The sequence below is a fragment of the Notolepis coatsorum genome, assembly GCF_963971535.1.
Source record: "Notolepis coatsorum genome assembly, chromosome: 12".
Lineage (NCBI taxonomy): Eukaryota > Metazoa > Chordata > Actinopteri > Aulopiformes > Paralepididae > Notolepis > Notolepis coatsorum.
The window spans coordinates 86,790,394-86,808,554 of record NC_140176.1 but is presented as its reverse complement, the minus strand read 5'-3'; the positions used below and the strand labels follow the sequence as shown (position 1 = coordinate 86,808,554).

Genomic DNA, 18,161 nt, shown 5'->3' with positions numbered 1-18,161 from the left:
AAAACTTAGTTTGCTTTGAAGAAGTAGCTTTCTCCTCTTGGGCGACGGTGCCATCTCGTTGTTGCATGCACGCAGGTAGGAGTCGGACATAGCACTGAATGTCTTATCTTATCTCTCTTTATACCGTATGTGATGACGTATTTTAACACACACCTCGGCTGACGACCCGAGCTATTATTATGCAAAGACGAGTACTTTAGCGAGTGGGTACTTGGCCCGTGCAGGGCAAGAATGCGACCCCCATCTACTGCTCTTTGCATAATAATAGGACAGGTAGTCAGACTCAGCTCTTTGGATGGTAAACCGTGGGGGGTACATAACTGCATTCTGAAAACATGCGGGGGACACTTTCCGATGTCCCCGGCGTGAGTTACGCCCCTGAATGGAGTACTCAAAAGCATCATTTTCCAGCCTCAAGATTTCAGCCTGATATTGGCCTGGCTCCGCCCATAAGCACTTTGAGTGGCAGTCATCCACAGAGTCTGCGACTGGTAGACAGAGAGAGAGAGAGAGAGAGAGAGAGAGAGAGAGAGAGAGAGAGAGAGAGAGAGAGAGAGAGAGAGAGAGAGAGAGAGAGAGAGAGAGAGAGACAGAGAGAGACAGAGAGAGACAGAGAGAGAGAGAGAGAGACAGAGAGAGAGAGAGAGAGAGAGAGAGAGAGAGAGAGAGAGAGAGAGAGAGAGAGAGAGAGAGAGAGAGAGAGAGAGAGAGAGAGAGAGAGAGAGAGAGAGAGATTTGAGTCATCTAAGCCCCGCCCGTGCAACTTTGCGCACGCTACTCACGAACGCGGGTTGAATGATTGACAGCCGTCAACGGTCTGAGACTCAGGGCCCTTTCTCACTCACTCTATTCGTTTCTATTTCGTTCCGTTCTTCCCGTACCGAGATCTGATCCGAACTCTCCCCCCCCCCTCTCCCCCTTCTAGTTTGTGTACACACTTCATTCTGGGTGCGCTCTGGGTTTTGTTTACGGTTTGCGTTTTGAGCTTGTAAGCTTGCCGTAGTCGATGATGTCACGCTCGAAATGTAAACACAGGAAGTGTTCACACGGAGACTGGAGAATGGATGTTGATATAAAGATACAAATAACTAATAAATATGAAGTTATATTTGAACCTCTGTTGTCAAGCCTTGTCAATATAACCCACCCCCATTTTCTCACGAATGGAACTCTGTTGTAGAGTCCGCTTTTGATCGTTTTGCAGCGTTAACAATAACGCTAAGCTAACGGCTAACGCTAACGTTACTGCAACATACTAGTAACTCGCATCGATTATATTGAATGTCATTGATCTACTGGTCGACCGAAAATGTAAACGGGAATGTCTTAACACGACTGCGGACTCTGGATGTTGATATAAAATGAACAAATTGCCAATAAATATGAAGTTATATTTTATCACGAATGGATGGTGTTGTAGAGTCCGCTTTTGAGCGATCTACTGGTCGACCACGGCCGACTTGTTGGGCACCACTGGTCTAATAGAAATAAATGCATTCGAACAATGTTATAGACATAGCAATGGCAAACAAAATTTATGACGTTATGTCAGCACCAGGCGCCACGCCCGTGAAAAGGTACAAGCTCGCAAAGCCACACCCCCCGTTCTCCCGGGACCGACCCCGAGACCACCTCTGCCAGCTGGTCCCGTTCAGCGGGGGGTGAAACGATTCAGCGCCGTTTCGCACCCCAAAAGTGGTGAGTGAGAACACTGCCCCCCGTGCTCCGGGACGGTGATTCGGTACAAAAGGCTGAGTGTGAAAGCCCCCTCAATCAGAGAAGCAAGGGAATCAAATGAATGCGCTGCCTTCCCCCCCGAACCTCCCATGAGCTCAAAATACCGGAAGTGGTGCGGTGGTCAATTGTTTACACTTTCCATGGGATAAAAGAACGTGTCTCGACTCGAGTCGGACTTGTCACGATGGAGAAGCTGCAATATTCAATGGAAGATGAGATCGGTCACTGCTTTGGCTGTTGTGTGGTGAGTGGATTTAAAATATATATATATATTTTACAGTGATTATGAATTAATTGGCCCGCTGTGGCCTTGCGTGTGTAATACACCAACACGGTTCCCGCGGGCACCAGGTAGCCCCCAAGGACCACATGAGTCGCCTGCGGCAAGCCTTGCTTGCGTTTCTAATCAAATATTAATATCGCCGCGGGAGGGGGGGGGGGGGGGGGGGGGCATAATCCCACGGGACAATGCATTGGGATCTTGTGTCCCCAACACTCCTCCTCTCTCCTCTCCTCTCCTCTCCTCTCCCTCTCCCTCTCATCTCCTCTCCTCTCCTCTCCTCTCCTCTCCTCTCCTCTCCTCTCCTCTCCTCTCCTCTCCTCTCCTCTCCTCTCCTCTCCTCTCCTCTCCTCTCCTCTCTTAGGTATGAATTGAAAATGGGGGACCCTGATGTAAACAAGATGAAAGTTTTTCTCTGGTCTGCATCCCCTTAACAATTGTGTGTATTGAGCCGTACTGTATTGTACCCATTCTGCAATCTGTTAAATAAAGTTTTCATTCATTCATTCATTCATTCATTCATTCATTCATTCATTCATTCATTCATTCATTCATTCATTCATTCATTCATTCATTCATTGTCCTTGTGTTACATAAAACCCATCTGTGGCCTCGTGCAGAGCAAGGTGGTAAATACATGTTAGATATTCCAATGTACATTTTTGCTGTACCATTGACTCAGAATGGTCTGTTTTATTGAAATCGTCACAGCAGTATAGTTTGTTTATACTTCAGAAGTATGATATTTAAACATGGTCCCCAAAATGAATGGAAGCGAATGAGGAGCCTGACACCTGGTAGCAATGGGGGTGTTGCAGCGTTGGGGATGTTTAAAAATATAATTTAATATATAATATAATATAATAATTTTGTGCTTCACCAAGAAATTTGGTCAGCAGCCGCCACTGGTATACGGGGTGGTGCCCGTGTGCTTATTAAAGCACCTGTTTCTGGTGTAAGTGGCTTCTTGTACCGCATAATGCCATAGGCTCTTAGGTAAGTTACCAGCTATTAGCTTACACCTAGCCATTTCGAAAAGAGTACGTCCTTCCCTCTCTGCCACTCCGTTCTGGTGTGGGGAGCACGGACATTACTTCTCGTGTCTTATCTTGTTCCTTCTCAACAGTGATTGGAACTCTCTATTTGTGAACTCGGTTCCGTTGTCGGACCTCAAGCATCTTATGTTGCCATAAGGGGCTACGTCTGCCAGGAATTTCTCCATGGCCTGGGGTATGTCACTCTTTGCTTTGAGAAAGTAAACAAACACTGCCCCTGTACACACATCTGTAAAAGACTGTACATATCTAAAGCCTCCTATGGACTTGTTGCTTACTGGACCGGCTAGATCTGTGTTAACTAGCGCAGGTGGTACCTTTACTTTTTCTGTGGGATTTCTGTTTCGCGATTGAGTGAACTTCCCCTTTATGCACACTACACATTCTTTGTCAGGTCTACGCTTTTCACCTTAATGTGCATGCCTTCTGTCACTGCTTGCAGTTTCAGTAAATCCTCGTAATTACAATGACCCATGATCTCATGCCATGTCTGAATATCGTGACTGACAGTCACATTACACATATCATTATTATTACACTTGTCGTTGTCATTACACTCTGTTTGTAGATAATACATTCTCTTGTACACCTCTATTTTAAATCGCGTGCCGTCAGGCTCTACAAGAAAATGTTTACCTTCATTGAAGAACACTTTGGCACCGTTCGCAGTATCAGATTTGACAGAGAATAGTTCTTGTGGGAACGAGGGTATGTAGAGAGCGTTCTTTAACGTCACTGTACACCGGCGCCCCTCACTGTCTATGAGGCATACCTGTGCGTCTCCTCTTCCTTGCGCCAACCCGTAGGTGCGCTTCCCGTCTGCCAGCTCCATGCTGTGTCTCTCCGGGTCGAAGGTGTTGTCAAAGTTCTTGAATCGATTCCTGTCGTTGATGACATGGGACGACGCACCTGTGTCCACGATCAGTCCCTTCCTTTGGGCCTGCTGCAGCTGCGTTGGCTGGGTGACGTACGCTGTCTGCGCCCCGAAGATTAAGTCCTCTTGTCCCGCTACTCTCCGGGCGTCGTCTCGACTCGTCTCACGTCCACCGTCGTCGCCATCTTGTCCACAGCCGCCATCTTGTCCATGCGCGTACCGTGCGTTCTGGTCGCGTGTCGTATCTTGATTTAGATACAATGTTCTATGTACTAGCATTGTTCTGATCCCAGACCTATAGTCTTCTTAAAAACGGGTTGTCCAGACAAGCGCTCCTGGTTTTCTCTTGCAAGTTTATTAACCAAAGCATACAATAACGGCTTCTTAATAACTTCTTGCAGTTGATCAAAAACACTGAATGGTTACAATAACTCAAGGTTTGCATTGGATCTCCAGACTACTGTTACAAGAATGTTCCTTAGTATTTGTCAATACCGTCGTCCGTGATCTCTGTCTCTGTATAGCGCCGCAGATATGTAGAGTGGTTGAGGCTTTGTTCAAAATCTTCTTTTGCATCTCATTCATCTCCTTCATTCATCTTCATTCATCTTCATTCATCTGCTCCTCACAGTCCTGGGGCCTCAGTTATAAAGGCCCAGATTGCAGGGTGATGACATCACAGAAAGTGACATCACAACCAGTTTCCCTCCAATCTCCAAACAGCTTATTTTGAATTTGAAATGTAGGCGTGACTTACCATTAACGGCTCTGCTTAAGACAGTATTTCTTTCCAAATCATTTTAAGGCCTAAATCATTGTTACTATTTATAGTTGCCAAACCTGATACATAGATATTAATTAACACTTTGGTTGCCTTGGGTTAAATTAATGATATACCATAGATTGCCAGCGCTATTTGTCTATGGAGAAAGTCCCCTTCTTTGCAGGGCTATAACTTTTTAAATTCTATTGCTACATTGCCATTATTAGGGCCCATTCAAAGTCCTATATGTATTGTTCATTGTGTAGCAACGTTAAACTTTTTCATTCACATATTCATAGTAAAGTATGGTCTAATGTATAAGTATGTTTTCATCTCTTTCTGCAGCTTTCTCCAGAACGTGATATATAGCCCCAAATGCATTATATTGATGATGAAATACAGTTTGATGGCAATCAGCGCGATATAAAAAATTCCAACTAGACGTACTTCTAGAAGTTACTACACGTCATCTGATGTTGACCGGATGGGCGAGGGGGCGTTTATAATTCCGTGGGCAGCGTTATACCAATCATCTAATGTGGGTAAAATGTTGATAATAGCAGTTAGTATCTAAGACGGTAACGTTACACGCTAAAACTCACCCCAGTCTCCGCGCGCCGTTGGGCGATCATCGTCGAGTAGAAATTTTATCATTATGGGATATATTTTTACCCGGTCCATCTCCAGCTTGTATAATGGTATATATGTCCAAATCATGTTGTTTATCGAGTTATTGCCAATCGATCACCGTGTAGCGTGACGAGCCAGAGTCCCATGAACCATAGCGAGCGCCCGGAAGTACTACGGTCATCATGACAACCTCTATTCAACATCCTGTGTGGCGATTGCGCCGATCGGCCACCAGATGGCGCTCCTGAACCGCCAGAGAGCTCAGTGGGTCCTGCTGGTGGATCTCAGGCCAGCGGAGGGGGAATATGAATCCGATCGCAGATTTTTGAAATATTGATATAAGGACGCTGTACAGCGTCCCCCGGCAACTTTAGCATGGCCAGCAAAGACGCGAAAAGACGTGTCCCGGCAGTCAAAGTGTTAATGTCTTTCAGAGACGCACATGTCAACATAAGTTATTACCAGAATATACCAGATTACAACATAATGCTTAAAAGTCTTTGTTCTCATTTCATGGTATACAAGCATTTTGACTTACTCCAGTTCTTCACCTAGATTTCTTAAAACAGCTTTTCTAAATAATTATCTTAAATGATCCTAAGCTAACCAGTTACTTTGATAGATAGCATGGCAACGCCTCTACTTCCTCAGGCGTCTAAGGAAGTTCCAAGTCAGTCAGAAGATCCTTAAGAACTTCTACTCATGCACAATAGAGAGCATCCTGACTGGCAATATCACCTCCTGGTTTGGGAATAGCACCGCACAAGACCGTAGCAGACTACAGAGAGTGGCACGTTCAGCCGAACGCACAATTGGAGGGGGGCTTCCCACTCTCCAGAACATTTACAACAAGCGGTGCATGGGTAAGGCTAAGAGAATTATCAAAGACTCCAGCCACCCAAACAACTGCCTCTTTGAACTGCTGCGGTCAGGCAAGCGATACCGGAGTCTCATGGCAAGCACAGAAAGACTCAGAAGAAGCTTCTATCCCCAGGCCATCAGGATGCTCAACGAACAATAACACTATGTAACAACCATCAAATGCACTCACAGCACACACATCCACACGCACACACTCACTTTAAACAAACAACTCACTGCAGCACCCACTTTACACACTTTAGAACACCTAAACACACTTTATATTTATTGGTAAAGAATTTGCACTACAACCCATACCTCATTACACCTTACTGTAAATTGTACCTCATCCCATTTCTGCTTTGCACTATATAGTATATTGTATATTAGTATATTGTATGGTAACTCAGTTACTTCTACTCGGCATTGAACATTGTACATATGTACATACTGAACACTTGTGTCCACGTACGTGACTTCTATTTTTACTTGCTATACTTATTTTATTTTATACTTATTTATTTTTGTCTAGCACAGTCTCTGGAGCGTAATAGAAAGAAGCATTTTGTATAAAAGTATTCTGTACTTCTGTATGACAACTAATAAAGAAACTTGAAACTTGAGATCTATTAACCTTATACATTGTGAAAATACAATTGACCTTGTTTTCATTACAGACTATATATTCTAATAATACCTTTTAAATTATTGGCTATAACTATTCCATGTTTACTCTCAAACTGTCATAATCTGCACTCCCAGCCTGGTCCAATTCCAATTCCTCCACAGCAGGCTGGGAACAAGATCCCTGACTGCCCTGTGGCTCCCCCTAGCGGAGTCAATGGCGTACTACTCCCTCTGTTATTCCCTATGTTAATCAGTCTCCATATGTTTCTCTTGTTGTCTCTAATATGTACCCCAATGTTCAATGTGTGTATTGCATTCCTGACTCTGTTTCCCGGTCTGGTTTAATGTTGTATTTGTATGTATCATTGTTAATTCAGTCCTGTCTTGTTTTATATGGGTGTCACTGTTTATGTCAGCTTGTGTGTTTGTTCCAGGTGTTTCTTGTTAGTCATTAGTCTTCCTATATAAGCTGTCCTGTCCTTACTCCCCTGTCGGTTCGTAAACATTACTTGTGAATGTTGTTGTTATCATTATCATCATTATCATAGCATTGTGGTTGTGGTTTCACGGAGCACCTTTCCGTGCGCTCCACGTTTGTACCCTTTGTTATTTGATCATTATCTGCCAGCTTAGGCTGTGGTACATTTATTGTTTCGTTGTTGTAGTTGTACTGTAAAGAGTTAAGTAAAGCCTCTTCCCAACTACACCCAGTTGTGTCCTGCCTCTCTCTCTCGTTCCTGTTATTGCGCCTGGGTCCACACCACCAACAACGAGATTCTTACACAAACTGTTTCCCAAGTAAAACCTTATTTCAGTAATATTTATACTTTAGTTGAAAAGCTACATTCTTAGCCATCGGGGTTGACTCCCCTCTGTTCTGGATTCGTTTGAAGCTGGGCTAGGTGTCAACAGTAATCAAGACATTCAAATCTGCCTCTATTCTCTTACTTTGGTTGCCTAGTAACTAAGTGTTGTGATATCTTCATCCATTGTCACTGTATGTAAATGAATCATGTGTGGCTTGCGAGTTCCTGTGATGACTCCCTGACTCAGCGGTTCTGTGTGGCTTCAGCGATGTCAGGGGTCACAAGTAGATTTCCAATAACCTTCTAAAATATGTATATTTTGTCAAAATATACTACACGAGTTTCTTTCTGCACACTTTGTCTGTGTGCCCCGTGGATTTGCAGAAGCTACACCAAACAGTCTTTGTGCAGTTATCTTTCCGATGCCCTTTTTCTCCGCATCGCCAACACGCCAGCTCCGTCGTGGGCCTGGTCTTCTCTCTCGGTGCCGCCCGGGCCTTCAGCACCCTCTCTCCCGCCTCCGTGGCGGCTGGGTGGGTATCTTCTGAGGCCTAAAAATTTCGCAACTTAGCCTTGAACTCTCCCAGCAACATGTCCGCTGAACCGTGTGTTACCAGTAGTGTGAACGGTTTGTCTAAACACAACATTAAAAGTGAGACCGACTTTTGCGGTTTCTGTTCAGACTCTCTCCGTCTAAACATGGCCTAAGTTCTCTTTTACCTCTTATTTAATTCATTAATTAATTTAATTGTAGGTACTGTTTATATTGTACATAGTCCTGTGTGTTGTATATTGTGTCCTATGTTACTTTTGTGTTTATTGTCTCTTTCTTTCTATATACACCGTGGGAAGGGGGGCACGTAATTGAATTTTTCTGTATGTCTTGCACAAATTGAATGTTAAAAACGGATACTGCTGTAATATAAAGTGAAATTCTACCATGCCTCAATGTATCAACTTTAAACATACACTAAATGTTAATGTTAGAAATGTTAACACTTTAATCGCCGGAAACGCCGAAACTCGTCATTGCCCGCCATGCTCATTCTGCCGAAGACGCCGTAACACGTCTTTGATATCAATATTTCAAAAATCTGTGATCGAAATCATATTTCTCCTCCGGGGACCTGAGATATACTGCTGAGCTCCACTCAACTCTCTAACGGTTCAAGAGCGCCATCTGGTGGCCGATCGGCAGATCGCCCAACAGGAAGTCATGTGGATGAAGTGGTGCTCACCCATATTTCGTCCGGGCACTCGCTATCATTAGCAGGACTCCATCTTGACACAGTGAACACCGATCGGTGCAAATAACTCGACAAACAACATGATTTGGACGTATATACTATTATACAACCTGGAGATGGATCGGGTATTTCGACATCCCATAATAGGAATATCTCTGCTCCACGCTCATCGCCCAACGGCGCGAGGAAGATACGGTAAGATCCAGCGTTATTTTCCAACATGTTCTTTACTAACTGCTCTGATGATCATATCACCCACACTAGATGAATGATATAACGTTGCCCACGGAATTATAAACGACCCCCCGCCCATACGGTCAACATCAGATGATACGTAGTAACTTCTAGAACCACGTCCAGTTGAAATTTTTTATCTCGCGCCGATTGCTATCAAACTGTATTTCATCATCAATATAATGCATTTGGATCTGGAGAAAGCTGCAGAAAACGATAAAAACATACTTATACTTTAGACCGTATTTTAGTATGAATATGTGAATGAAAAAGTATAACGTTGCTACACCCTGAACAATAGATATAGGACATTGAATGGGCCATAATAATGTCAATTTAGCAATACAATTTAAAAGGTTATAGCCCTGCAAAGAAGGGGAACTTCTCCATAGACAAATAGAGATGGCGAGGGATGGTAAATTATGAATTTAACCATGGCGATCAAAGTGTTAATTTCCATTATTTCCACCATGTGCAACATTTCCTAAGAACAGCAATGTCCATTCTATCAACTCCAAATCTGTGCTATGAGCTCAATTCTCCTGGTGCATGCAGAAGTAGAATTGCTGTCTTGTTTTGGATGAATGAGTAGAAATAAAAAACGCAAATCTTGTTTTATTAAAGTAGTTTTGACATGTGATATAGATAAAGATATTGTTTCATTGTATATTGATTAACTTTACATTTGCGCTTCATTACTTTACAAAAGTTATACTGGCACATGGTCTAATACAGCAATGGATTATGGGTAAATGCAACGTTAAAGCAGTGCCAATGTAAGACTGACTTTACATTAAACGAATGACAATAATATAGTATAAAGTAGGGTATTATTTGGACTAAAGAATGGTGTTGTCTTACCCTACTCGCATGTTGAGGGAGAGCACCATACATTATACACTGAGAAACCACGGCCGAGAGTGAGCTCTCCGGGAACAACCCCACTTTGCCCTACATTAAAACCATTGAAGAAGAAGAAGAAGTTTTTTCTGCAACTGGCGGCCGGTCTGATTTCCTGCGCGAACGGTCTAATCTACACTCCTGCCAACTGTCATCACGGAGGGGAATTGCAGCCATTTTGTATAAAAAAATAAAACGGTGCAAATACGGGAGAATATTTTTATAATAAACCGTTACCTGGCAGCAGCATCTCTTTGGTGAGAACTTTTCATGTAGCCTACCGTCAAGAAGTTGTCGGAGTTAACGTTATTATTGGACAACGTTAACAAAGATCTCTAGTAAGTAACGTTAGCGTTGTCGACAAACATGAGCGATGATGTGTGTGTGCGAGTGGCGGTCCGAATCCGCCCGTTGATTCCTAAAGAGGTCCTCCACAACCACCGGGTGTGTGTGCGGGTGAAACCGCCGGGGCCGGGCACCGCGGCGCAGGTGGTGATGCTCGGTACAGACCGGACCTTTGACTTCGACCACGTATTCGGACCGACGTCGACCCAAGACGAGCTGTACGAGTCTTGCGTCCAGCCGCTGGTGTCCTCCCTCATGGCGGGACACAACGTCACCGTCCTGGCATATGGACAGACGGGGTCGGGGAAGACGTACACGATAGGAGGGGCGCCCGTTGGTGAGTTTGACTGTGACATGCAATCATACATAACATCTAACTTCAACAGGCAACATCAACAACATATAACTAACTAGCTGTTAAACGGCAAGCCAGTCGTACTGTATGTGTCAGTTTTGTGTTAATGAGTCATCTGGTAATTATTAACGTCCATAGCTGTCAACATTGGGATTTGAAAAAAGTTGTCGGAGTTAACGTTATTATTGGACAACGTTAACAAAGATCTCTAGTAAGTAACGTTAGCGTTGTCGACAAACATGAGCGATGATGTGTGTGTGCGAGTGGCGGTCCGAATCCGCCCGTTGATTCCTAAAGAGGTCCTCCACAACCACCGGGATTGAGATTTCGAGATTTCGCCCCCCGCCCCCTCCCAATGTAGTCTCCTCCCCCTCCGCAACTGTCTTCCGGTCTGACTTCCTGCGCAAACGTTCTAATCTACACTGATGCCACCTGTCGTCACGGAGGGGAATTGCAGCCATCTTGTATAAATAAAAAGAAAGGGGGAAATACGGGAGAATATTTTAACTGGAGGACAGCGGGAGAGAAGGTTGAAATACGGGGGGAAACAGGAGGGTTGACAGGTATGGTTTAACGTGTTAAACCAAACAGCAACGTCAACAACTGTAAACATATATAACTAACTAGCTGTTAAACGGCAAGCCAGTCGTACTAGCTTTGTGTTAATGAGTCATCTGGTAATTATTAATAACGTGTTGGCCACGTTATTATACTAAACCGTTACCTGGCAGCATCTCGTTGGTGAGAACTTTTCATGTACCGTCAAGAAGTTGTCGGAGTTAACGCCCGTTGGTGAGTTTGACTGAATGCCTCTAGTGCTATATATACATATACTACACAATGGCTGGAAAGGCTCGATTGATATCAGCCAATTAAGGAGAGGGATGACACATCACATCCATTCTTCATCCTCTCTCTCTCTCTCTCTCTCTCTCTCTCTCTCTCTCTCTCTCTCTCTCTCTCTCTCTCTCTCTCTCTCTCTCTCTCTGCATTATCTCCTTCTCTTCACCCCCTCCAGCACCGCTCACTGAGGAGGAGTATGGAGGAGGAGGTGTCATTGAGCGGATGACCCATGCCGTGTTTCAGGCACTGCAGGGGTCCAAGCAGCAGGCGGGTGGTGTAGGCATGGAGGCTACGGTCTCCTACTTGGAGCTGTACATGGAGGAGCTACAGGACCTGCTGGCGCTGCCCACCGCTCACAAAGACCTACACATCAGGGAGGACTGCCGGGGGAACACGGGTAAGTGAACCATTTCACTGTGACAATACAGAAGGTTAGCCCTTTACTATCACACAACCGATGACGATGCTCCATCATTAGCTCCGCACATGTCGTGTGGCAGTAAAAGGGTTAAGGGAATTCTCAGCGAGACCACACAGTGTTTTCCTCTGCCATATAGGTGAGCCGCCCGTGGGCCACCCGGCAAAGGAGAACTGATTAAGAGATTTGAACTTGTTTGGTTTCAGAGGGGGAGTGTTAGCATCTTGCGGACTGAAGGCTGTTTTGAAAAATCTTTCGAGCCCTCCAAGATAGACTTCTAGGTAGGGCTGGGAGATATGGCCCCCCAAAAAAAACGGATTTAAAAAACAATTATAATCCGATTTACGATTTTAATAGATTTTTTTCTCTTGAAAACTAGAAAGGCCAAGGAAATCATTCAAATAACCTTTGTTTTTATTTGACACAAAAAAAATGATCAAACCAAGATGAATTTCCCTATTGGGATTGAAGTGCAAACCTAACTTTCACCAATCTTCACTTAAAAAAAATAATATATAAGATAAGATAAGATAAGATAAGATAAGATATTCCTTTATTGATCCCCTTGGGGAAATTCAGGCATCATAGCAGCATGGGGGGAGGGGGGGAGGGGTACAGGTAGTAAAACAACACAGTATACAGGTAGTAAAAGACAACACAGGCAGTGTAAACAATTTGATCAATATGGTCAATATAATTTACTATCTGACTAGCTGAGGAATATTCACATTATTCACAGTGTCACATGAGGTGCAGTATGCAAGAGGTAGTGTTATAATTTACTATCTACTGAGTATACATTAATCAAAGTACCAGGGTAGTCTACTTTGTCCCCCTTGGGTTCCTATAAGTCCCAGGTCAATGTCTGGTAGCAGTCGCTGTCGCTGCCCCCTGTTGTGGGGCCTGGAGGCTGCTAGTCGCTGCCCACTGTTGTGGAGCCTGATGGCCGCTGGTATGAAGGACTGTCCGAGGCGGTTAGTTGAGTGTCGGGGGGGGATGAGTCTGTGGCTGAACGAGCTTCTCATCTTGACTAGCTCGTCGTAGAGGGGGTGGTAGGGGTTCTCCATGATGGCATCCAGCTTCCTTATCATCCCCCTCTCTACCATCACCTCAAGTCTAGGTAGCTCGACTCCCACCACGGAGCTAGCCTTCCTCACCAGCTTGTTGAGCTTGTTGGTGTCCCTTGAGTTGATGTAGCCTCCCCAGCATGCCACAGCATAGAAGAGGATGCTGGCCACAACAGACTGGTAAAAGGACTGCAGCAGTTTGTTGCACACATTGAAGGACCTGAGTCTCCTCAGGAAGAACAGCCTGCTCTGTCCCTTCCTGTAGAGGGCCTCTGTGTTGTCCGACCAGTCCAGTTTATTGTTCAGGTGTACCCCAAGGAACTTGTATGAGTCCACCATCTCCACATCCACCCCTCGGATGGAGATGGGAATCGGGGGGGGCCTCTTCTTGCCCCTCCGGAAGTCCACCACCAGCTCCTTGGTCTTACTGGTGTTGAGTTGGAGGTGGTTGCTGTCGCTCCACCCCACGAAGCTCTCCACCAGGGCTCTGTACTCCTCATCATCGTCGGTGATGTAGCTTACGATGGAGGAGTCGTCTGAGAACTTCTGCAGGTGGCACCCGCTGGAGTTGCGGCAGAAGTCTGAGGTGTAGAGGGTGAAGAGGAAGGGTGACAGCACAGTTCCCTGGGGGGCGCCGGTGTTGCTCACCAGTACGTCAGACTGACTGTCCTTTAGTCTGACGTACTGTGGCCTCTCAGTGAGGTAGTCCTTGATCCAGGCCACCAAGCCGTGCTCCAGCTGCATCGCAGAGAGCTTCTCCGCTAGCAGTGACGGCTGGATGGTGTTGAAGGCGCTGGAGAAATCAAAGAACATAATCCTCACTGAGCTGCGCGGCTTCTCCAGGTGCGTGTACGCTCTGTGGAGCATGTAGATGATGGCATCCTCCACCCCGATGTTTGCCTGGTATGCAAACTGCAGGGGGTCGAGGGAGTCACGCACCAGGGGCTTGAGGTGTTGCAGGACCAGTCTCTCAAACGTCTTCATGACGTGTGACGTCAGAGCGACTGGCCTGTAGTCGTTGGGGGTGCTGGGACGTCCCTTCTTGGGCACCGGGACAATGCAGGAGGTCTTCCAGAGCTGGGGCACCCTCTCCAGCCTCAGGGAGAGGTTGAAAAGATGCTGGAGCGGTGCTGCCAGCTGCTCTGCACATACCTTGAGCACCCTGGGATTGGTGTTGTACCGTATATATATATATATATATATATATATATATATATATATATATATAAAAAGTTACTCTTGATCAAACAAAGCTTTTTCACCAAACTTACTTCACTTAAAACAAATAAAAGGTGCCTCTTGATCATCAAACAAGAATGAATTTCCCTATTGGGATTAATAAAGTGCAAATCTAACTTTCACCAAACATCACTTTTTGTAAAATAAAAGGTGACTCTTGATTTTTTTATTTATTTGTATTTGTGAAAATCGATTTAATTTTTTTTAGATCGTCCTAAATCATTCATTCGAATTAATCGATAAAATCGATAAATCGCCCAGCCCTACTTCTAGGGGGAACAGATACTGTGACCAGTTCGGTGTTCCCCCCCCCCTTCCCCATAGCCCACTAGGTTACCCTGGTTACCCACACCTATTTTGTCCCATTTGCCAATCCCCATCTTTGCAGACAGCAGTAGGTATATTGTCCATCTCCATGGCCTCAGAAAGTCTCCATCTTGTCGCCTTGGCACTTGAATTAGCTTAGTAGCAAAAAGTACGTCATTTTGGGACTCATTGAAATGTATTTGACTAATAATAGCAGCGTTGTGTGGTGTCACACAGGCCGATAAAGAGCTCTTTGATTATGAATTCACAGGATATCTGAGTGTCCATACACTGTAAAAAAAAAAAATCACAGGAAATTCACTATTATTTTACAGATTACTTTTGTTTTTCTACTTTAAGTGTAAATGCCATAAAAATACACCAAATGACCTTTTATCAAAATATTAACCATTAAATAAAGGTTGTAATCTGTAAATGTATTTTATTTGACTGTAATTTGACAGTAAGTATTTGGCAACCATTGATGCCAGACATTTACCGTTTCCTTGCAGCTTTTTTCTTACAGTGTAGTCTTATGTATTTTGTGTGCATGTGTGTGTGAGAGTGAGTGAGTGAGTGAGTGAGTGAGTGAGTGAGTGAGTGAGTGAGTGAGTGAGTGAGTGAGTGAGTGAGTGAGTGAGTGAGTGAGTGAGTGAGTGAGAGAGAGAGAGAGAGAGAGAGAGAGAGAGAGAGAGAGAGAGAGAGAGAGAGAGAGAGAGAGAGAGAGAGAGAGAGAGAGAGAGAGAGAGAGAGAGAGAGAGAGAGAGAGAGAGAGAGAGTGAGTGAGTCGACCCCTGTGGGTCTAAGGGTAAAGGGCTGTAACATAAATGTTGGTTGATAGAAATGATGGACCAGGTTTGTAAACACAAGGATATTTATTGGTAAATGCAAAGGAAGCACATGTAGCTCAAGGGTGAGCCAAGGCCAAAACAACAAACACCACTATTCTTCAAATAAACCAACCTAATCTATGGTAAAATAAATGACATTACCTAAACTACCCTTACCTAACCAAAACAAAAGCTCACCCCATCTGGGCTTTCTGAAAAAGAGGGGAAAAAACACATTAATGATACACACAAGAATGGAAAACATATAACAAAACAATCTATAGCTAATAATGCTCTCTCTGTGGCCATACACACACAAAGGCAGTTTCACAAAGGCCAATAAACAAATGCAATATTATCAATGTTCAATGTCACTAAATCACACCAGGCCTAGCCTCATGCCAGAGAGAGAGACTGAAGTGAGAAGCCATGTTTTAACAGGGTGGGGTGATCCATGATTGGGTGGTGGGTGATGGCTTCTGATTGGGTCTTGGAGTCTTGAAACCCATCCACCAATCGGTGCTGTGCTGCTATGTAGTCCACCAATGGAAGGGCATAGCAGGGACCAATGGTGGAGGACGGGTTCTGGCTGGAGGGAGGAAACAAAATGGAGAACAAGACACACACTGGGGAAGCACATACATTGGGATGTAACAGTGTGTGTGTGTGCGTGTGTGTGGATGTGTGTGTGTGTGTGTGTGTGTGTGTGTGTGTGTATTTCCAGTGGTGGTGGGGGCCAGGGAGGTGCCGGTGTGCTCAGCAGAGGAGCTCCTCAGTGTCCTGAAAACAGGGAGTGCCCTGCGCCACACCGGGCCCACGGGTATGAACGAGTGCTCCAGCCGCTCGCACGCCATCCTCACCCTGCAGCTCTCCCAGCATTCCCAACACAACCGCCCTTCAGACTCCTCCTCCCCTTCCACCCGCTATTCCAAACTCCACCTCGTGGACCTCGCAGGATCCGAACGCGCCAAGAAGACCGGGAACACCGGGATGCGCTTTCAAGAGTCCGTTCACATCAACACGGGCCTGCTGGCCCTGGGGAACGTCATCCGCGCCCTCTCCGACCCCGGCCGCCATCGCCGCGGCAACAACAACAACCAGCACAACCACGTGCCGTACCGCGACGCCAAGATCACGCGCCTCCTTCGCGATTCACTGGGCGGCTCCGCCCACACACTGATGGTGGTGTGCATGAGCCCCTCCGACTGCCACATGGCCGAGACGCTGGGCGCGTTGCAGTTCGCCTCCAGGGCGCGGCGCGTCCGCAACCGTCCCAGAGCGCCGTGTGCCCACGGCGAGGCCGCATTGTGTCCAGCGTGGGATCCCAGGGAGGCCAGGCTCGGGGAACTGGAGTATGAAGTGCAGATACTCAGAGAGGCACTGATGGAGAGGGAGAGGGAGAAGGGACGTGGCGGGGGTGGGAACGTGATGGACAGTTCCACGCGGGCCAACCAGACCGACGTGACACGTGACCCGGACGGGCTGCTGCACCGCCTCCTGGCTCAGGAAGCTGCTCTGCTATTGGAGGATATAGGTAGCGCCGCCTTGAGTCCCTCTCTCAAGCAGCGGTTCGAGGATTGGCAGGAAAAACTGAGAGCTATCAATGACTCTGATCATCACACTGATATACTACAGCTCCGACGACAACTCAACACATGCCAGGTATTATTGATCACAGTTGAGTCTCCTTTTGATCCGCAATGTGTGTTTTTATTTTATTTACATAAATTAGCATAAAACTGACGGGAGTAAAATGGTGCTATAGTGCAATAAAATAAGATACACAGAAAATGGCTGTGTCCTATTTTCCACCCTCCCTCTCTCTTCTGATCTCCCCCTCAGGAGGCTCTAGCCATAGGTGAGCAGCGGGAGGAGCAGCTGAGGAGGGAGGTGCAGAAACTCCTCCATGACAACAAGTCACATCTCCAGTCCTTAGATGAAGCCAGGGAGCACACACACGCACAGGTGGGGACAGAGAGAGATAGAGAAAAGCAAATCAATGACAATTATATTGGCAAGGCAAATAAAAAATGCAGGCTTAAAGTTCAGGTTCATTTTAATGAAATAAAATTATGGTTAAAGGGGCTTAGCCCTATTTGCTATTACCAATGATGATGTTGATTGATGGCATATTTTCTCAGCACAATCTATGCTGTTCCTCATACTAGCTCTGGATAAGAAGCCACAAACCAATATTAAGTCAATGGGGTCACACTCCTGTATGAACAAGCTGACTGAAGCTCACTGAAGTACATTTCTTCAGGCTACCTATCCAGAGCTAGTATGAGGAACAGCGTGGATGGTGCTGAGAAAGGATTCTGTACCAATCAACAACATTATTGTTCAAATGTAACATGTCCACATTAAATTGTCTAAAAACTACTAGACCTAGGTTGTATATTTTGTTGAGTTGTGTACTTACATTATTACAAATGTTTCAAACAATGTTCAAACTCTGCGAAATCTGTAAGTTCAATCAAGAACATGGAGCGTGTTCTGTGGTTTTTCTTCTTCTTTTACGTTCCAGCAGACTAGACACAGTATCCTGTCAATGATGTCATATCCCCTTTACCCCCTTCCTAACTCGCCCTGTAGCGTGACAAACTGCAGTGCCTCCGATATTACGCTGTGATAGGCCGATTGGCTCTTTAGAGGCGCGATCAGAGCACGCTTGATTGACAGCTCCCTTTTTAGTGGAACTAGCTAAACAAAATATAACAAAAACAAAACACTAAAACATTTTG

General features: G+C 45.3%; 1 protein-coding gene across 1 annotated transcript in view; it reads left to right on the top strand.

The window, feature by feature from the left end:
• Window positions 1-10,380: 10,380 nt before the first annotated feature.
• LOC311237957 (kinesin-like protein KIF27) overlaps window positions 10,381-18,161 on the top strand; it is a gene marked incomplete at both ends in the record, with an annotated part of 49,258 nt that continues 41,477 nt past the window's right edge. Inside the window, 4 exons of the mRNA XM_084325931.1 lie at window positions 10,381-10,696; window positions 11,733-11,954; window positions 16,142-17,079; window positions 17,260-17,382. Coding sequence (XP_084182057.1) covers window positions 10,381-10,696; window positions 11,733-11,954; window positions 16,142-17,079; window positions 17,260-17,382 — 1,599 coding nt within the window. The remainder of the gene's footprint in view (window positions 10,697-11,732; window positions 11,955-16,141; window positions 17,080-17,259; window positions 17,383-18,161) is intronic.